At 41.7% G+C, this 21,907-nt stretch overlaps 1 protein-coding gene across 9 annotated transcripts in view; it reads right to left on the minus strand.

Annotated features, from left to right (window-relative positions):
- Nucleotides 1–5,386: 5,386 nt before the first annotated feature.
- Nucleotides 5,387–21,907, minus strand: part of DOCK11 (dedicator of cytokinesis 11) — a 71,905-nt gene continuing 55,384 nt past the window's right edge. For 5 of the 9 annotated variants that reach the window (XM_085060507.1, XM_085060509.1, XM_085060506.1 and 2 more), the window contains 14 exons: nt 20,071–20,253; nt 19,295–19,408; nt 17,488–17,703; nt 17,347–17,404; nt 15,560–15,666; nt 14,465–14,587; nt 13,507–13,620; nt 11,571–11,717; nt 11,137–11,347; nt 10,631–10,821; nt 9,887–9,987; nt 8,504–8,642; nt 7,095–7,107; nt 6,881–7,000 (listed from right to left, as the gene is read on the minus strand). In XM_085060507.1, the coding sequence (XP_084916633.1) occupies nt 7,102–7,107; nt 8,504–8,642; nt 9,887–9,987; nt 10,631–10,821; nt 11,137–11,347; nt 11,571–11,717; nt 13,507–13,620; nt 14,465–14,587; nt 15,560–15,666; nt 17,347–17,404; nt 17,488–17,703; nt 19,295–19,408; nt 20,071–20,253 (1,710 nt within the window). In that variant the 3' untranslated portion in view covers nt 6,881–7,000; nt 7,095–7,101. Of the gene's footprint in view, nt 7,001–7,094; nt 7,108–8,503; nt 8,643–9,886; nt 9,988–10,630; nt 10,822–11,136; nt 11,348–11,570; nt 11,718–11,738; nt 13,091–13,506; nt 13,621–14,464; nt 14,588–15,559; nt 15,667–17,346; nt 17,405–17,487; nt 17,704–19,294; nt 19,409–20,070; nt 20,254–21,907 lie in introns of those variants that run through there. The other 4 variants (XM_085060514.1, XM_085060513.1, XM_085060512.1 and 1 more) reach the window with 2 other exon arrangements.

A 21,907-nucleotide genomic window follows, 5' to 3' on the forward strand; every position in this document is an offset into this window, starting at 1 on the left:
GAGCTGGTTATTCACCCCCTGGCAGAATTCAGCTTTTCGAAATCCCTCCCGAAAATTCAGCTAATTTCTACAGCTCTCATCTGTGCTAAAAAATGCTTATTTTTTTCCCCCCCCAGATCTGCTTTCTACAAACTTCCCCAAATGCTCTCTCCTTCAGCCCCTTCCAAATACAATATGGTCACTGGGAATTTTGCTCTCACGTTTATGGGTGTGATAGAGGAAGTAGTTTTCCAAAATTTTCACGGAACTGGGAATAGGACATGAGTGATGTTTAGATAGATTTAAGGAGAATAAAATATTTTGGATAAGGATTTTCATTCTGAACTAGACTTTGCGGTAGCTAGCAAGCTTGGTCCTAGTTACAACCCAAATGCAGGTGCTCTAAAGACAGTACAGATCCAGCAGAGAAGACACTTTGGCTAAGTTTCAACACAAACCAAAATTTGTTAGTAAAACTTACATATTCCCGAGCCAACAGAATGTTTCTGTATTTACTCAGCTCCTCAAGGAGTTTTGCAAGAGTTCATCTGCTTTTTAGACTACTCATTCTAGAAAAAGGGAAGTGGATCTTTTAATGATAGGGTGGGGAATATCCTGTGTTAATATTGGGCTTTTTTTGCTTTTCTGCCTGTTTGTTTTCATATTCCCGTGAAATAAGAGGATTTCTAGTTACTAGAAATCCTCTAGTTCTAGTTAGCAAGTCCCCAGGGACCTGCAATTATAATCAAACAAAAATGTGGTTTAAAGCTCCAGGATGTGGAACGTTTGTGTGACGGAGATCAGATTGTGCAACTACTTAGAGCAAGCGTGGACTGTGCCTGCTGGTGAGGACATTTGTAGAGCAGAGCTGACCTAAGCAACCTCTCTCTTGCTTTCAGTTTCCTTGCTGATATTTTCTTTCCTTCCTTCTTTCTGTTTTGTCCACTCCTTCTCCCAGGACAGCCAGTGCCAAGCAAACATCCATGCAATCGTTCACAGCTTTTGGCAGCCTGCAGCTGAAACATCTCCCCTCCCTCTCCCTTCTCCCCGAATACTCGGCTCGTTGTCACATTGCCATCCCGATTCACAGCAATCACAACTGCTGCCAGAGCCTTTCATCCCTGCCGCCTACCAGAGACTTCCCATTTCTCAATCTCCCGGAGTCCTGTCCTGCACCTTTCTGTTGCAAAGCTCCTGCTCGTTCCTGTTCTGGTGAGCCAATGCACCTGCGCTGTAGTGAGTGAGACTCGTACAGACACAGCTGAGGTATCTTCCAAATGATCTGTTGAATGAGTGCTTGGGATATGGCTTCATGCTTGGTCTAAACTGATTCATAATCATGCTGCTGACCTGCCCTTGGCTGTGTGTTCCTGCCTTTTCCACCCACACAACCAAAACCAGTGGTTTTGCCATGGAGTGAGTTCACAATTAAAAAATCCAACCATTTTTTTCCTGTACATGTTCCCTAAATCAGATTAACAAATGGTGCTGATGCCTGGTGTGGCTGCATAATTATTAAACCCAGCAAGAGGTAGTGGTTATTAGCAGCACAGGGCTGTGGAGAATTGTCCTTTTTGGGATCAGCAGTCACTCCACACCAATGGTGAGATTCCTCTTTCTGATTTTGCAGCAGCTTCTGTCAATACTTTAGGTCTCAACTGCCATAATTTCAAGCTCTTCAGAAGATGGCTGTGGTCAGTTCAAAGAATAGCTCAAATAGAAGACATCTGGATCTGAGGCACAAAACCCCAAAACTGAGCTGAAAAAAACCCAGCCTGACTCATGTGGCTTCTCCCTTTTTGACCTCAGTGTTCTTTGGGGATATCTAGAATTTTGTGACATGCATTCACAAAGGCCATCAACTCTGCAAGCTCTCTGAACTGCTGCCCAAGTCCCATCAGAAATCAGAAATTATGTGCAATAGAACCCACCTCTCTTGAGGAGAACTTTTCGAGTGGACTTGGAACCAAGCATGTTTGTGCAAATGTTGTATTTCCCTCTGGTAAATTCTATTGCAAGTCCATGCATCAACTTTTCTGCTCATAGTTCCCATAGGATCAAGATCTCTTTAATTCACCTTTTTAATTGACAAGGGAGTATCTCCTTTACCCATGAAGGGAGGCAAGGCACAAACCTGGTGTTACAGTTGTTTGGCCAAGCCTTGCAAGAGCCCCATACCAAAGTCACAGTGGTAGAAGACAGCAGTAGAAAAAAGCAGTTAATCCTCTGGTGAGGTAAATAACAATTATTCCTAACTTTGATTACATCATATAAGAGCTGGTACGACTGCCTGATCTGGGCATATACATCAGTCTACTCACCATGTAAGTTGAGTTTGTTGAAGAAGAACAATAAATACATCCCCAAAGAGCAAAAATCTGAGTTTAAAAACTGTGACTCCAAAAGAGAGCAAAAAGCTTACCACAAAATCACTGGGCGTTCTTTAGAAAAGCAGAGTGATCTGTTGGGATGGTTCCTTACTTGTGATTCACATCTTGTTTCTATTGATAAATTTGTGTGTGTGACTATCTCTGGTTCTCTGGTTTCCCGATGAATCATGGTTTTGGGATTTCCCGGAGCTGGATGAGTGGCATTGTGCTCCTTTAGGATTTCTAAATCAACATCTTTTATTTGTTGCTGAGTAAGTCTGTGTTCACCATTTCATTTGGTGTACTTCTGTGTTTGAAGATTAATTATGGTAATCTTCTTTAGAGGCAGCATAGATGATAGCTCAGTGCATTTTTAATCCCATGGATCTTACACTAGTATGAGCTTCCCATCACTCACCCTGTTCTGTGAAATGAGCCAAAAATAAAAAAAACCCTAGGGAAAACATATTTATTGCAACACTAATTTTTCCTGTTCTTGTAGTCTTTTATTTTGACCTGGAATAAACTCTCTGAACTTGACTGCAGTGGGATTTTTCCCCTGGATTTTTGTCAAAATTATTCACTATTCAAGAAAAAGAAAGTAAAAAGAGCAGGACAGGAGGGCTGGTCTCAGGAAGCTGTGGAGCAGCTCTGTGCATCCTCAGTGTCCAGCACAGCAGTTAAGAACCAAGGCAAAAGGGAAGTGCTGTTCTTTCACACACAGATTAAACAGAGCTCTACAACACACACAGATACAACATGCAGGACAAAACCACTCCTCTTACGATTATGTAGCAGCAGGTGGCAAACTCACACGAGCAGAGAGTAAATTACATCCAGAATAGATGAAATATTATGTGTATATCACAACTGGTTTGCCACTGCTTGGCACAAGCATATTATTTGAAGTACTACAGTCTGTGGTTGCCTAAGAATTGGCTGTGCAGAGTGTTCCTCAACACAGTAAGAACCCCTTGTTTAGTTAGAAAACTCAGCTCAGTGAATATCCCATCAACACGTGCTACTCTTCTCAAGTGGGTAAATTGAGTAAGGTGTAGCTTAATTTCTATGAAATTTTGGATGATTTCCACTTATGCTCTTCTCCAGATATTTTGGGCCAAGTTACTCCAATCATACCATGGAGTTCATGGGATTCTGTCTCTACAGAAAGGGAAAACAAATATATTTTACCTACTTTGAGACAAAGGTATTATGTTTATGCAAAGTCTGATTTTGTATTAAAATACCATGTTGCGTATGTTCAAAAGTCTCCCGGAACAAGATAAACACGTTACACACTGCAGGTATTCTTTGACCCATGATTTTTCATCTGCTGGCCTATCTCCTGAAAAGTCCTGTTATCAGAAGTTTGGATCACCAAGTAGTATGTAAAAATACATCCTCTGCTGCAGTAAGTTCTTCATTCCAAATTTTTTGGGGGAAGGAAATGGAGCTCTGAGGTTATTTTTCTTAAAATGCTACTTTCTAATCCCTCTGCAGACAGAAAAGCACTAGGTCAAAGAAGAGAGAAAATGTTTACACTTTACTCTCTCTGTAGATCTCTAAAAGCAAGTTCCTGTACATCAAATGCTGGCAGAGCCTTTGTTGCTTTTTATGTGCAATTTGCAAACCATGTGGCTCTGACACATACCATTATCCAAACCAACCCTGATACTGACAGTAGCCCAGTGATCCTAATCCTCACAGACAGATACTTCATCCCGTTTCTTTTCCTTTTATGCAAATTACCAATGCATCCATTCTGAAGACTTGATGTGTTACGCAGCAGTTTTGCAGCAAAAATGATTAGAGGAACACAAATAAAATACGTAATGTAGCCAAACTGAGATCTAGAAAGAGTGCGTGCCAGGTTGTAATTTAAAATTCCACTAATTTTTCAAGAAAAAAAAATTAGTGGCATTCCTTAGGCAATATAAGAAAATCAAAAATGTTGATGAACAGTAGACATTTCTGTTCTTCTCAAAAGGGTAGCAAAGAGGATGTACCCAATGTGAATACCTGCTACATAAAAGAGGCACATATATAGTACACTCTCCAGATATATCTGTGAATTAAGCTATTTCAGCCATAAATAAGAAAAAACCTGTAGGATTTCTTTAAACTGTGACAATTATGTAGGAAAAGGATAGGCAGAGAAAATGTGATCATCTTCTTGGCACCATTGTCCAGACACAGCTGCAAAATAATGGCCACTCCCCATCCTATCCAGATTGGTGAATGCATAAAGGAAAAACCAGTTGGTCGGTTACTGATCTAAAAAGGAGATTTTTCTGTAGAAAATCCAGAGAAATTATTTAGCAGGATAGAAGGCAAATCCTTAGGGCATGTGACTTTGGTTATTCATTAAAACTGCATATAAGTGTATCCTCTGAAATGCAGTGACTGTATATATTCCATCTGAACTGGTACTAAACACTTCTTCTTTGGCCAAATTACTGAGAGAGCCTTCCAGTACATGACAGTGAAATGACAGGATAACTCCAACACCAACAACTGGAGAAGTTCAGATAAAAATTCATCTCAGACCATTAAAGACATCTGAAGATATAAGTAAGAACCTCACTGGAATTCCAGTAAAAATAAGGAATAGAAATCGAAAATTCAGCCAACAATGTTACCTCAGAAGGTTAAAGACATCACAAAACATGCATAAGGATCTCCCTGCAAATCCAGGAAAACTATTAGGTTACCTGTAGTATTTAAAAGAGCTACAGTGCAAGAGCTTTTGCATGTCCATACCTCAACATTGCTGGTTGTAGTCAAGACAAGTCTTTAGTACTGATATTTAGAGGTCAATTAGCTCCAAAAAAACCTTGAATTGGATCGACTATTAACAAGCTTCACACCTTCTAGTAAAGCAATTTGGAAAACTCTCACTAGATGCTTTTAAATATTATTTGTTGAAAGATAACAATCAGGAAGGTGCTAACCATAATTAAACATTCTAGTCTCTCTTCCTCTTTCTGTTTGTGCTAACTTTAGAGTCTGTCTGGCACAAAAGCACATGCAAGCAGAAATATGGCTGGTTTGTTATAGGCACATTTGTATTTTGCTTGAAACAGCTAATGGGTAAATTTATGGATCACAACATTATTTTCTCAGAAGACAAATAATTGCAGGTATTTAGAATCATGCATAATAAACATTTTGAAATGTGGTCCAGTTACCATTTGAAGATAATTTTTGTCACAAAGATTTAGAAGCTTAACATTTCATAGACACTACAGCCAAGCTAAATACCCAGCTGGAGTCCTTTTATTATGGCATTTTGATACATATCCTTAAAACCCCCACCCTTCCCACAGGAACTACTGGAACCATATTTACAATTGACAGGATTTTGAAAAACACCAGTGTTAAAAATGTCACTGGATAAAAGAATTACTGAACTGTGTTCTTCTTCCTGAATCTGAAGCGTGTCATTAAAAAATGGACAGAGAATGTATGAAAGCTTTGGGAAGGGGAAGAAGGAATAAAAGAACTCTGGAAAATACATTTTCTCCAACCATATATCAGACAAAAACAATGAGCTTTCAGAGAACAGATCTGTTTAACAGGAGGGAACATGCATGACTTATGGTGCTAACAAATCCCTCAATTTTGTATTAATTATTTTGATGTACTGCAATTTTTTAAATCGCATCTCTCAGATTATTAGAATTTTTCCAAAAGGTGTTAAAGCACCTTATAGTTTCCATCTCAATTTAAGTGGTTCTCAGAGTTTATATTGGAGTGAGACCATGAGCGGCAAACAGGAAAACTCATTTCAAATGAGAAATCTCTCAGGTTTGCCCATGCTGAGTACAACCCATCCTCTCCTGAAGCTGTGAAAAGTTACCCAGAATGGGAATCAGCTACAGTAAGCTCAGCTTTCATGGCGATTACTTTAGAGATATTTGCTCTGAGGATGTATGAAAGTTATAATTTCTGACAGGTTTTAGTTATTCCAGACTAGGGCAAGTTTACTCTCATTGAGTGCAATAGGGGTATTTGGACCCCAAGTCACTTTTTAGAAGAGAAAGGTCTCTTACCAGGGACTACAATTCCTCCTTCATGTCCCCTGTCCAACAAAGCTTTTAGCAGCAAATACGATATAATGCTAATTTCTATATACTCTATACTCCTTCTATTTACAAAGTAGTTTTACATTTTATTATATTCCATTGTACAACTTTACACAGTACGTCATTGTTTCGATTCGCAGTTCAGCAATTCAATTCATATTTAGGTAACTGCCTTTCCATGTCCTGCTCTTCATTTAGCTTAAAAAAAAGAGTAAAAAACAAGCACAGTGGTGCAATGTCCAGGCACTTTCAATGCTGCTCAGCAAAATAAGCAAGCACCCTGTTTGAAAGCATGGCAACTTTTTTTGTGGAGAAAAAAAAAAAAAACTGAAACAAACCAAACCACCCCAAAATTAAATCTTTGCTCATCGCGGATGGTTTTAAGCATCCTCTGTACAGTTCCAAGAATTCCTGAGAAGGCTCTGTGAATTATGACTGATATGTTTATATGTCAGCAGTGGGTCTGAGTGAGCAGTAGCTTCCATCACCAGAGGTTCCGCTGATCGCACAGAAGACGTGAAGGGAGTCCTGCATCCACGGCGAGTGCATTGTGTCTTCAGGATAGATCTAAACAGAGCAAAACAATCCTCAATTCAATACAGGTTTTGCTTCATTATGATAATCAAGCTGTTTAAAAAGGTATGCAAAAGAGATATCCAACCTTGTCTTCAAAGCTGTTTCACAAAGGCAGCATAACAAAGAAATGAGAAAGAAGAGTAGTTTTAGTAATTTCTATAGCACTAATATATACACTATTTTCTGTATTACTGGATCACTTTTAATTACAACTATGCGCTGTAGGAGAGAAACAGTTCTCTGTATAACCGTTTTTTATAATGTCTTAGCAGTAACAGAATTCTGATAGGTTTTTTGGAAGCACAGGGAGTACATGCATTCTTCACTTGGCCATTTCAGTCATATTTTGCCTGTTAACCAAAGACAACACAGCAGTGGATAAATTTATAGACACAACCGTGAGAGTGTTTTAACAATGTTCCTTTGTTCTAAAATAATCTTAACTATTGTACTGTGACAGTGCAGGATTGAGTGATTTGTTTTTGATTTGACTATTGCAAAATTCCGAAGCCGCAAAAGTTCCAGCAGCTGCATGCAAATTAAAACGCCTTGGAAAGGTTCACTGGCAAACAACTTAGAGAAAGCAGGTGGCAACTCTTATGAACAAGGATCTCTGAGCAAAGTTCAGCAGTGGAGTATACAGGTAGTGGCAATGAAAAAAACTGGGTGGCAGATGTGCAAAATCAGTAGTTTGCACATGAAAAAAGTGGTGGTCATGAGCGGAATAGGAGAATCTAAGAAAAGCAACAGGAATGCAGCAGTCACTCTCAAACAGATCCACCCTTACACTCCTACAACAAAACTCATCCCAGTCATGAGACATCATCCCTGAAATGATGCTGTATTCTTCCATAACAAGACTCTGATTCTCATAAGCATTATTTTATTTTAAATAAACCTGATTTACAAACAGCAGCCTGGTGCAGTTGTATTATTTTGCCACTTGCAGATTTTTCAATTACTGTAAAAAACTACTCAACTGACTGTGTAATTTGCCTGTCCACTTTTAGTGAGTAAAAATGCTGCATCTTTAATTCACAGTCACACATAGACTGTATATTGACTAACTGGGAGATTCTGAAAGCATTCTTCTAAATTTCTAGTTATGTGGACCATGATGCTGTACCATTGATTTTGTATCCTTGACACTATAAATCTACAACAAGCTTTCCTTTGTCCTAATGAAGGCAAAATTAAAGAGCAGAGGTATGGAAATACTCCAGAAAGCCAGTTCTCATCTAATATCACAACATGATACTAGGTACAAGTGCAACTGCTCTTTGAATCTCTCACCTCTCTGATGCTACTGTACAAATGTATGTTGCTAGAAAGATGCAACATTAGAACAGATCAGATAAATTAGCATGGATTTTAACAGTGCATATAAATGGCATGTTGGCATTAGGCAAAAATGATAAGAAAAGAGAAAATAACATAGTTTAAAAAATAACTTAAGCTGAATATAACTGAGGGCTCCTGCCATGCAGTACATGCCTGTTCATGGATGATGTCAGAAAGCTCTTTCACCATATCCCGAAAATTTGATTTTAACCCCTCGTGGTACTCCACTTGATCCTCCTTAATGAGACGCTCGTTGAGCTCCAGAGCAATTCCACAGGCTTGGATAAACTTCCTGGAGAGGAAAGCAATGAACTCAGGGCATTACAATAGTCTAGTCTTCTACCACAGAAAGCAACTGAACAGAGAGGCAAATCTCAGTATTTCCCACCCCCTTTCTTCCAGTGTTTGGGACAAGTCCTATTCCAGGAACATCCCTGGACCAGTGGCTCAGGGAATGGAGAGGGAGGGCAACAGAGGGATTGGGCTTTCTGCTGGAGCTCCTTTGAGCCTGGATGCTCAGTAGAAGGGACAGCCAGTCCTGCAGGGTGGGCAGAGCTGTGTGCTGTGAGAGGTCCTGTTCCTAACAGCACAGACACCCTCCAGAGGGAAGCTCACACCATGAGGAGCTGTAATGCTGTTTCTTCGTTCTGTTATTCATTCTCCATTTAACATGCATATTTTCCTTTTTTATAAACCTCAGTGAAAATACCATCACAACTGAAATGAAGATTGTGTTTGCACTGCAAGGCTGGGAAGTAAAACCATGGCATGTTTCCAGGGATTGCTCCCTTCTTGCTGGGTTACATAATGCATGGAAGGAGAACTGGATTGGCCCAAACGAGAATGGAGAAATAATTAAATGGGAGTCACCAGTGCTGAGTGACAAATGCAGGGGCTGGTGGACAACTGGTTGCACCCAAGAGGTCCAGAAAAGAGTGTGGCAAAGAGGTGGCTTCATCCTGAGGTGAAGCAAGAGTTGCCTAATTTTATCTCGGGGAACGCTTTCAAGTGGAGGCAAAACTTACCCTAAGGGACAGAAGTTAGAAAAACACCTGTGCAAGTCACACCGTTTCAAAAATTAGCAACAGAAACAAGAACAGTGCTCTTCCATAAACTGGGAAAAGATCTACTTTAAAATATTTCAAGTCCATCATTATCTAGAGAAAAATCCTTTTGGAAAAACTGGCAAAGAATGCTTAATATAAAAGACCCCAGAACACAGGACTGTCAGATCTCTGGTTTTCAAACATACTTCCTTCTTGTGATAATATCAATTACCCACAGAAACTGTTGAATTAAGTGTTTAGGCTTATCTCCCCATGGAGAGCACAGCCTTGGGCTTGGGAACTCTTGATATATACAATTTCATTGGCCTTTTTCATATGTGTGAGCACCCATAACCTCGTGAGAGCTGGATCTTAATAGGGCATATCTAAACATCCAGCATCTGCTGAGTCTGGAGACAGACAAAAATATAATCAAAGCAGGTACCACCTTCCAGCCAGCTGCTGGTTTTTATTACATTAGAAATCCTACCTGAACATTTCTTTTAACTCATTCACCTTCTTAGCAGGGTATTTGCTGGACTGGCTATCACTTAGGAAAGCTCTGGCATAGGCCAAAGGACCAGCATTAACCTGGAATAAAAGAAGAAGTCATTTATGCTAGAACTTCTGCTGAGATGCTAAAAGCACTTGTGAAAGGAATAACAACTTTTTCAAAAACCCCACCCAACATCAGCATACTATTTCAATGCCATCAACTCTGCATTACTAACGTCACCAGAGGCACCTGAAGTTTCAAAAGTCGAGTATTTGTTTTTTCATCTGTGTTTTTGAGATGAAAAGATAAAAGGAGATAAAAAGAGAGATTAAGTTTGTTTCCCCATACTCTCCTATTTCCGTGTGGAAAAGCAGCATGCTCTGAGTCCGAAGGTCATTTATCCAGCTTGAGAAGCCAGGCTCACAGAAAGGCTGTTTGTGCCTGATTCTTACAGTACAATCTTAAAGACATAAGTATATTTTAGCAGTCACTTATGGCTGATTAAGGCGCAATTTCACTTGGACTTGACAGTGTAAACACCACTGGAGAAAATGTTTATTCCCACGAGCCACGTGCTGGTGCAGCACTGACCATGGGAGGGAGGCTGTGCTGGCTGCTGCAGCCCTGCAGCCCGCGTGGTTAATGATTTCTGGAAAGTAAATGAGGTGTTCTGTGATGATGCCTCACCCTGAGCTGGGTAGGCAAATGCAGTTCTAAACAGACATCAAACAGACTGACCTGCACAGAAACACAGCCCTGCAGCTTGAGCTGCAGCTGGATCATGTCAACATCACCAGCAGAGCAGAGCTTCTGCAGCTCTGCTGTCTTGTCCTTTATTTCATCAGTAGCGACATCAATTGGTTTTAAATTAACCTGATGCTCGTAATTGACTGGAATTCTCTTCTTTACGTATGGAAAGGAGTTCAGAGCTAGCAGAAACAGCAAAAGAAACGTATGGATTGAAAAGTCATGCAGCACATAGGAGCACTCTTCATAGAACATACACAAGCAGATATTTGCCCTTGGGGATGGGAAATCCCAAAAAAGGCTATAATTAACCAGCACAATTTTTTAATCTGTAAAAATGTGCACATAAAAACACAAGGCAAATTACCCCTCCCAACCAGAACATGGTCTCACAGTTCTGATTAAGCTAAGACAATTTGTGACACTTCTGGGATATTTTCAGGAGCTAGAATAGTCTCTCAGTAGTTACTGTTTCATGCTCAGATGTTTGTACTTACTAGTTAGAATGGTCCTTTTTTTACACTGTTCTTCCACACTGCCATGCTTTTTTCCAGATAAAGTGTAAGGAGTTTCAAATACAAATCTATTGATATTATGATTTCTTTCAAATTCAGTCTTTCTTTCAGACATTTCTTTGTCTTCAAAGTAGGGCTTCACATAAGTCACTTGAATATGGGCATACTTGGGATCAAGGTCTTTGATGTTAACCTATGAAATAAGAGGGTTACTCACAGGAGGAGCAAAGGTTAATAGGTTATAACTGGCTAATCTACCTTCTGGGACCTGATTTAAACTGATTTCCTGCTGACCTTGCCTTGAAAGCAAGGTGTTAGTAAGAAGGTGGAGGACAGGACTCATTCTTCCCCTCCCACCGGCAGAAGGAAAGGATGTTCTTTCATCTCCCTTCAGCTCCACAGAGAATGCAGTTTACCTTATTAGAATCCTGGATAATCTTTACAGTCTCTGAGCCAAATTTTTCTCCATAAAGTTTAAGAAGTCTGAAGGAGATCTCCGAGAGGCCTGTCAGTTTGGGTTCCTTATAGACATATTCCTTCCCATCTTCTTCCTCAAAGAATGTCTGGCATTAACCAGAGGGAAAAAAAAAAAGCAGTGAGGAATAGCTGTGTTTCTTCATCTGGAAAACTTTTATCTTAGATTTGCTACTTGGAAAGCAAGTTTCTACTAACATTTCAGAAAGGCAAGAAAGATTTGTAAGGCTATGGCTCACAAAGTCTCACTGAACTTTGCCTGTTTAATAGGTTCCTTCAAAAATGGTCTAAAAAAAATAAAATTCTTCAACCAACACAAACACAACACGTCATTACTTGAGTACAATCAGTGAGAAATCTAAACAATGTGGAAGATGGTTTGGCCAGCATTTGACCTTTTGGAAGGTTGGAAAGAGCCAGGCAGGAGAAAAAAAACCACAAAAACAAGGCCCAGGGAAGGAGAAGAAAGATCTGTAAGCTGAGGAAGCCCTGACAGCAGAGCCACTGGAATGGTCTGAAATTAAGGGATTTGTACAGACTGCAAGAAACTTTAGGCAATAAAAAAAGAAATTGGTTTCCTGTGCTTAATTCCTCTTGTATTCAGGGAAGTGGGATGTGGTGTATTTACTGTAAACAGAGACAAAATTACATCAAAGGCTGTGCTTGCATCACCAGTCCTCCCCATAATGGAAACAGCATGGCAGCTTCACACTTTGGTGAGCTGTTGCAGTCAGAGTTTGTGACACAGCGTGAAGCTATCTGTGTGTAGCTGGACTATAAAGCCAGAAAAGATTTAACTGGATCAAGTACTGTTGTCAGGATGCTACACTGCTTAATTTTAGGGGCTGATCCAGTTATTTCTACAGCTTCTGGAAAATTAGGCTAGCAGTTGTTTCCTTTTATCTGTTGCTAGCCTTATTTACTTTTTGCATATCCAAAGTTGAAGAGAAGATCAGGATAAATGTAAAATGCATGTTTGCTGCAGCAAAAGTCAGCACTCTGATGTGTTTTATGTGCAGTGACAGTGGCATTCAAAGGTACAAATCCATGATGGTTTCAGGGGTGTTCATCATCTCCTCTAAAAGAAGGAATGAAGAAAGGCAAGGCTACTATAACTCACATGGTGTTTTCTAAAGAGGGGTCCTGCACCTCCCCTCTGGTTATGAGTCCACAAACAGAAGCAACTTGTTCAGAGACAGAAAGGACATGAGGGTATCACACTTTATTAGATTAACTGCTATAGGTGGAGAAGAAAAACAAAACCACAACTGCTTTCAAGCTCAGAAGACTTCATGAGATATAATAAGATCAAGCCCCTTCCTGGGACTCTGAGATCCAGATCTCAGTCAGTTTTCCAGCTACCCCAACTAACAAAAATATTACTTATCTCTAAATGTGTGTAACCAACACTGTCAGGTATTTTGCCTCCAGCTTCTCTCACAGCCTTTTACTCTGCTAATAACTACAAGGGAACAGCAATTTTCTGTAGAAAAAAATGCCTTTTACTACTACTATTTATATACTATGTTTATATACTGTTACTGGTTATACACCATAAACACTAGATTATCTGTGTAACATGTAATAACTATAATTACAGAAAACACCTCGGCGTTTTCTGAACCCACTAAACCATTTCCTAACTGCTGAGTTGTTTTATGAAAAGCCTACCAGCAGAATCATAAACTATGTAATAAATCAAATGCTCCTGGAGACAGACACAAACCCTCACCCTGAGTCTACAATACCAAAATGCTCACGTAGACACACTGCTGGCTGCACCAGAGGAGGTTTCCAGCTCCAGGTCTGACAGAGCAGCAGCTTTTGGGGCCAGGACGCTTGGGGAGGGCTAGCTGGCAACCCACTGTATATACTTACTTGTCCATAAAAGGCCACTCTGAAAAAGGTTCCAAGAAGCCTCTTCCTTGAGTGCATTACTTCCAATATCTTAGCATATGCTCCGTGGAGTGTTCTGTACAGCTGGGTGAGTTTCTGGAAATCAGGTTTTGACATGATGGTGAAAGCAGGATTTTGCAAGCAGGACATTCTGGCTAACACCAGAAGCTACTGAGAGATCTGAACACAATCCTCTGGAGAATTGAAACCTGAATTTCTAAGAGGGTTGAACTCATGCAGTTTAGTTTGAAAAACCTGGTGTTAGGGTACATGCTCAGTGTCAGGTCTGCAGGGTCCCACAGACTGCAGTAACACCACTGCCCTTGGAGAGAAAGCTGAGTGTTTCACAGACAGAGCAGATTGCAGTGTTTTACACAGCAAGTATTTTTTTGAATAAAAACAGCTTTACAATGAAAAAGATAGATTGAGGCAAGGCTTCCCCCAGCTTCAGTTTTATGGCTGGATGTTCTGTCACGGCAGAGGGATGGAAAGGGGAACAGCATCAAGCTGAAGCACAAGTCAGAGCAGGTGGTGGGAAGGAGCAAGGCTGGGAACAGCTTCCTTCCTTCCTCTCCTCTTGCCACTGAATTACCCACAGATCTAGTCCTTTCTTTGAACAGTTCTCATTCTGCTGTTAACCCCTAAAAACCTCAGGTCTCAAAACCAATCTAGCTTTGATGAGCATATGGAATGACAACAGTTTTACTTTACGGGAAGGAAGGTGGTAATTATTTACTAAACACAAGTTGTCCATGACGCTAGCTTTGATAATTACCTTCCAGATCATTCCTTTCACGAATTGATTTAATGACCAGCAGTGAAACACAGTTTACTGACACCACTTCATTAACTCATAACTTCAAAAATAAAAAAGTCCCCTGGTTTTTCTCAGCAGTCTAGAAAATTACCTGCTCTATGCAAACGAGTTCAAAATACCCACCTCAAATTCACGCCGCTTTTCATAAATAGGAATGATCAGTTTGGAAACTTCAGAAATTGTCTCATAACGCTCTGCTTTCCACAGGCCATCTACACACTGCTCCAGCAGCTCCACCAGGACCTCCTATGAGAGCAACCAAATTGGTGGTGTTAATAACAGTCCAAGCTAGAAGATAAAACCATTTCAACTTCAGATACTTTATCAGGTCCCAGAATAAGTAGTCACAGTTACATAAGTTTAAATCCTGTGCATTCCTGGCCTTTTTAAAGGCATTCTAAATTTTAGAGGGGCGGAAGAAGAAGAACAACAAATTATTTTTTAAAAGTTCATTAATTCTTCATAAGTCATTATCACAATAACCAGCAAGTACATCCTTTCCCCTGGAAAATGCAAAAACTCTGGGAGAGTATGGAGATGATAGCACTGGAGGTCAGAAGTGTATGTCTAAGAAACACACCCAAGGAACATGTGTGCAGCAGCAGTGGCTGTGAGGACATGTTGTAACACGTTTTCAGGGATCCTCAAGCCTGGATGAAAGGGCAGCTGGGCTGCAGGACCCCTTGCTCAGCCACATGGTCGACCCAAGGCAGCTGCACAGGGATGGTGCAGAAGTACTTGTGAGGCTTTGTGACTCATGGGGGGATCTACTCACTTCCCCAGCGCCTTACTATGGTTTCTGGGCTGTTCTGCTAACATGGTGTCCTGCAGCACAGCCCTTACTCCAGAAGACCCTAAGATGACCTCTCACTTGCAGAGCTTGACTTCATTCTGTCCCTCCTTGGAAATACCACACCCCGCTGTGCTGCCCTGAGCTGGCAGAATTTGCATTTGCACAACACTGCAGGCAAAGGTTGTGGTGCAGCTTTTTCAATCTCAGTGCTAGAAAAGTCTTTCATAGGAACCAAGAACTTACACCAGTTTTACCTGTCTGAATCATACCAGAAAATCCTTCAGAGCAGATTTCTCTCGGGAAATTGCAGTGAAACAGTTTACAGATGCCAGCGCACAACCGCAATTTGTTAGAGCTCACACAAAGACTAAAACTAAATCCTAATCAGATGTAAAATATCCTGTGTTTACAGTACAGAACCTCACCTCACTGTAATGCACATCCATCATCCCACCATCTTCTTTCATTGCACCTTCTTCATCAATGTTGGGAGTGATTTTCCTGAAGGCAGTGCATCCACTGGGGAAGAGTTCTGCAGCAGATAAAAGCAAACAGATAAGGGGAATTATCTCAAATGTGTCATGCTGCTGTACTTTAACCTGAACTGGCAAGTCAGTACCACTCAGCAACTCTCACTGCCCCACCCAATGCTGGAGGGATGGGGAGGAGAATCAGGGAAAAACGTAAAACTCATGGGTTGACATAAGAACAGTTTAATAATTGAGACAAAGTAAACTGTGGTAATAATAATAATAGAGGGAGAGATAGAAACCTCAAGGAAGTCAAGTGATGCACAATGAAGTTGCTTATCACCTACTCACCAATGCCAAACCCATTCCCAGACTGACTCCCTTTCCAGGTAACTCCCTCAGTTAATATACTGGGCATGATATTGTGAGGTGTGAAATATCCCTTTGGCCAGTTCAGCTCAGCTGCCTCAGCTCTCCTCCTACCCAGGTTTTTGTGCAGCTCCTCACTGGCACAGCATGAGACACTGAGAAGTCCTTGACCTAGGGTAAGCACTACTGAGCAACAGCTAAACCATCAGTGTGTTGTCAACATTACTCTCACACTGAATCCAAAACAGAGCACCAGCTACTAAGGAAGAAAATTAATTCTATCCCTATCCAGCTACTGCTGGAGAGCTGGGTGGTAAGCAGACAGTATCGCACTCCTAGTGAGGAAGCACAGTTGTGTACCCCAAAACTTTGGGTAGTTCAGCCTTTACTGAGCCAGTTCCAGCCTGTGTATATGTAAAGAGTGCCAGTGACAGAAATAACTCAATGTTCAAACTTCATTTAATATTCTTTTGGGCTTGTTCCTCTTCCCCTTTAGGAGTTCTCCTTTACCACTAGTTGTGGTAAGCAGCCTTTGTGTACAAATAAAACATTGCCAACTTTCAAAACTCGCCTCTCTGCAGCCATGTGGAATGTGTGTATGTATCAGAAGAACAAGTCCTGATTCTTCCCACTTTGCCAAGACAAAGTACAGAATTTGGAGGGACTCCAAGCTTCTGGAGCAGGGCACTGAAGACCTTTCCAGCCAAGGCAGTGCACGTAATCAGCTCTTATGCATCATTAGCTTTCTGAAACGTTAAGGGTCCACTTCAACAATTACTCCCTTACATGGAAATGAGAAATGGGGGTCAATATATCAACTGTGGAACAGATATTTAAAAGAAAACCTGCAATGAGGTGTAACTTCAGAACAAGCCTGTCCTTCCTTCCTGTTTTGCACTAAGCCACAAAACTCCTTTTTTCCTGATTGTTCTTTACATATGTGTATGGTCTCATTTCTGGATTGAATTTTGACTGCTTTATTCTATAGTTTTCTGTACTGCCTATGGTAATAATTCTGATGATCATATTGAATCAGTTTTTAACATGGGCTTCCCCTGTGAGCACATCTCCTAATGTAAAATACAAGTGAACATTTAAACCAAGACCTGATGTGTCAGTCCTTATTTCACTCAGCACCGTGCCAGCATGTCTGTCTAGGTAAATAGGTACGAACAACTGGAGTCCTTCCTTAAAAAACACTCATCGTCTTCTAGCTTTATCCACTGCATTATTATTTCTTTTTTCCTTTTTAGCTTGTTTATAAAATAATAATTTACCAAATTGAGAGACACTTGTCTTTAAAAAGATTCTGACAGCCCCAGATCCCACCACTGCATCATCTTCCTTGTGCCTCCCAAAGAGCAGACACTTACTCTTCCTGTGCAGGAACTCTGCAACGAGGGCTGCTACGTGAACGTAACACATGGCTGCCTGCAAAGCACAAAGGGAAGTTCTTAAAAGGTCATCTGTAAACCCATCCTGTTGTGTACCACATTTTTAATTGCACGAATTACCTCTGAGAAGTCTCCGTTCTTCACGTGTATCTTGGCCATGCTGTCCAGCCACGTTTTCCGGAGCTCTGGGGTGCTTGCGTAAGACTTGGCTAAGCTGTACTGGAGATCTACCAGCATTTCTGGGTCCTTCTCATGCTCTTTCATTTGAGCAGTAGCCATGAGCACTGTGCGGATTCTCTTTGTCAGATCTTTGACTTCGGAAGGAAAAGCGGTTGCCTGACACGAAACAAATTGAGCGAGAAGCTAATACAGAAAATACAGGCTTTGCCAAGGGATGACCCTTTCAGCAACACTCCACTATCTGAAAACACTGAGAACAGGGTAGATAAGGCTAATTAACTCTTCCTTACTGAAGTTACTCTGCAGTCAGAGGCATTTCAGCTGTGACACAGGGCCAATCTCTCCAGATCATGCCCAGGATGCCAGTTCCCAGTGAGGCTGGTACTTTGGCATCCTGAGGAGCTGGCGTGAGAGCAACACAGAAGTGCTCCATGCATGCAAATGTCTCTGGATGAGACCACAAACCATGGCTCCAGTGTTTTCTCATGTCATTCAACATCTGGCTTATTAGGCTCTGATGTGGTCTCTCTTCAATTCCTAAAGCACTGAAGGCATTTGCAGGGCTTCCCACCACAGGAATGTAGTGGAGAAAGAAACACATGCTCTGATCTGATCCCCTGCTCAGAAAAGGGCCAACACTGAGTTAGAGCAAGGCTTGTCCAGCCAAGTTTTATAAGCTCCTAAGACAGAAAATCCACCCCCTTTCTAGGCCCTGCCCCAGGGCTGCACAATGCTCTTGGGAAATAATTTTTTCCTTAAGTAAAATTGGAACCGCCCTTGAAGCAACTCGCACGCATTGCCTCTTGTCCCGCACTCCACACCTCTGATAAGAGCCTGACCTTGTCTCTATAACCTGCCTGCTGTGGAAAACAGGCTTCCCAGACTCCTGTTCCCCAGCTGCACTGCTGTGGCTGTGCATGGCACCCTCTCCAGTGTGTTGAAATCTCTCCTGTACTCTTGCACTTACACAAATACATAAACTCAATAGAATGATCATCTCATGATGAAAATTACAAGTAAAGTATGGCTCAGTGAAATCCTTACCAACATCTGTCTACATGGAAAAGAACTGAGGTTTTTGCCAGGTATATCCTACCTATAAATTTGTTAGATCACAATTAAACACCTAATGGATGTTCCCATTATGCCTTCAGGCCATAGGATAACCATGGAACTGTAAAAACACTTCCCATTTCCCCTAGCCTGCCTTGGCAGCTACTTTGTGTGTAATGGAGAAAGCTGCATTTGCTCAATAAGTTGGGTACAAACCACTAATTCTAGCCCAAAGACAGGCAATTGTTTTCCAAAGAAATACAACCACTAATCTCCACAAAAGAGCACTTTCTTAACATTACTGGCACTCAGCTAATTAAAACCAATTTCTGCTCCTTAATACCTTCAGGCAACAGAAATACCAGACCCTCCCTTGTCATTTCTCTCAAAGCTGGGAGTTCCTGGAAAGCTCTTTGGACAGCCTTGCAAGCAGAACACTGCAAAGCACAACCTGAGCTGCTGGACTCCTTCCCCTTGGCAGGAGCCTTCCCCTTTGGAGCACAACCTGCCTGAGCAGCTGGTCCTATTGCTGCTGGCATAACACTTGTTTACTGAGCAAATGCAGCCCACTACGAGCCTATAAATCACAGCTCCAATCATTAGCCCTACCCTTAATCATGGTTTCCTAGAGTCTGTCCCCAGCCTTGTGTCAGTGGCTGATAGCACACGACAGGATGTGACATCTCCAACTCACCTTCATGGGTCTGTCGCTGTTTGCAAAGTTGTTAATGATGAGCAAGGAGTCCTGAAATCTGGTCCCTCCACTGAGTGCCACATCTGCAATTAACTGGCTCACTGCAATTATTATCTGTTGGGACAAGGCAGAGGCTTTATTTAAACAAGCCATAATAAAAGGGTTTTATGAAGGTCACAGTTAATAAAATGCTCACAGGAAAACATCACATTTTTTCCACCATGCAAGCAGCGGTTGGCATTGTGGCTTTGCTCTCACATCTCCCAAGGACAAATATTCCCTAGAGTAGCAAGCTGCTTTGCTGAACAGAACTAACAATACAACAATTGTCATATGAATCCCTGTTTGGTCATTAGCTACCTTCTTCTGTGATTCATTCCTACCCAGAAGGTATTAATCTGTGCCACCAGATGAATCTACATTTGCTTCAAAAACCACCAATGACAAAAAAGCAGCTCCAACAAAACCCCTTCTACTGCCTCAAGGGCAGCTGTCCTTTTCACCCTATCCCAGCCTGCCTCTGGCACAGAGACATGTCTTGTGTCTGATACTCTTAAATTCAACAGCTTGGAGTACTTGATGGCAATTATTTTACCCAAAGGTGCCTGGAGCAGTCACTGGAAAGAGGAAATAGGCAAAGCCCAGAAAGCAAGAGGACTTTTGTCCATATGGCAATGTCAGGATCCTCTGCAGGTATGAGGCCACAGAGTTCTATTGCTGTATCTGTTCATTAAATCTGAGGTGTCCTGCTCTCTAGCTGCTCTCCAGCCACTGACCTGAAGATGTGTTCTCAGAAATGTTCTCCTTTTGGTGAACTCAAAGTTATTTCTCATCAGGAGATACAGAAGAGCAGAGGCTTCGTTCCTTGTGGAGGACACCTTGGAAGTGCAACACTTCAGGATCTCATAGCAGAGGGCAGCACACATGTTCACCCTTCCCTTGAAAAATGCTGAGGGAAACTTCACAAGAGACAAGCAAACATTAGAAAATTCACCACTAAATAGCATCCACAGGGCTCAGATTGGCAGGGGCACAGGGCAACGCACTGAGCTCCAGCCTGGACAGCCTCACCAAAACTTCTGCCAGAATTCTGAGCCTGGAAGGATTTGTGGGAGAGAATTTGGAGCCTGTGCTTCTTAGAGCAATGTGAACTTTGCTGTCACGCTTCCTGGGGATGCCAGGGCGTGTCTGTCGGGCTGCGGTCACCAGAGGTGGCTGGCAGGGAGGTGACACCACATGTGGCTTCCTTCCAGCCTGGCCACAGCGGGCTGAGCAGGGGGAAGCAGAAGGAGGAAGGGCTTTGAGTTGGCACGCAGTCACCTCTGCGGGGACAAGCTGGGAGGGGAGCTGCCAACACCTCCCAAGGGAGCTGAGGCTGCTTGGGCACTGCAGTGCTCTGCTCCTTGTGCTGCAGCTGGCCAGCAGCCCCCAGGGATCTCCTGCCACAAAGGGGCAACAGAGGCAACCACAGTTTTGCTTGTGCAGGGGAAAGATGTGCTCAGTTTGTTCGAGACCCCATGGTCCATTAGCCACTTCTATCTGCCCCACTGATGCAAATAATTATACAACTTTTTTTGCTCTTTGCTTTCTTGCAACATTCCTTTTTTTTTTTTAAGTCTTTTGCCTATCAAATAACTGGATTTAGTGCAGAAGGCAAATTTTGGGATGCAGAATAAATCTCAGGAATTTTTTCCCTCCAGCAATCATCTGCTGTGACCACAGATAAGTGGGGGATTCTTTCCACTGTAATTATAGATACAGAAGGCCATAAAAATAAGAAATTTTCCATTCTAGCTGCAACAAAGGTTTAACTCATTTTTGCTTTTCTTGAAGTTACAAAGTAGTGCAGTGTTGGTATTTGAAAACAAACTTGCAGGAAAATATGCCATCCTTGCACTTGCATGAAATGCTGTGACCACCTGCCTTGGCCACCAGAGCCACTTCAGGCATTAAAAGAACCCTTGAGAGGCCTTAAAAGGAAGTTTGGGACTCGTGAAGTTATGGAGTTGCCAAAGAAAACACTTCCTCCTTATAGATACCATCTGCTGGGCTCATATCTTGCTTTTACAGAAGCCATATGTCTCCTATCATAGGGGAAATGTGAGAAATTAACTGAAATTAATCTTTCATATCTAAGAAGACCCATGATCTGAAGTTCAGCATGGATTCAGGCCATCATAAATCCAAGAAAAAAATCCCACTGCCCATTCTTGCAGCAGCCAAGCACACAGCCTCCTTTCCATCATCAGTGTTGTGGAAAGTAAGAGTGGAATCCCTGAAGGGCTCCAGGCATTGAAGGCTGACAGTGAGATCAAACTCAGCAGGTGTGACGGTTTGGCTTCACATTAAAAAAAAAAAAACCCACAAAAAATATGCCAGGAAGGCAAGGAATGTCTGTTATTTGCCATAGGCACAAAACAAACATTTCTGGCTAAACAAAGTTTTGGCTAGCAAGAAGGCAGAGTGGGGTGTGTGCAGATCTGCAGCAGGATGGATCTCAAGGCTAAGCAGATCACACATAAGCAGAAAATTTAAAAGAAAGGTAAAGCAACAAGCATGCACTGAACCCTGCAGAAAAACTGAGTGATTCCTGACCCTGCCAGCTGCCAATCT

Source organism: Lichenostomus cassidix, chromosome 4A (genome assembly GCF_008360975.1).
Source record: "Lichenostomus cassidix isolate B80296 chromosome 4A, HeHo_3.0, whole genome shotgun sequence".
Lineage (NCBI taxonomy): Eukaryota > Metazoa > Chordata > Aves > Passeriformes > Meliphagidae > Lichenostomus > Lichenostomus cassidix.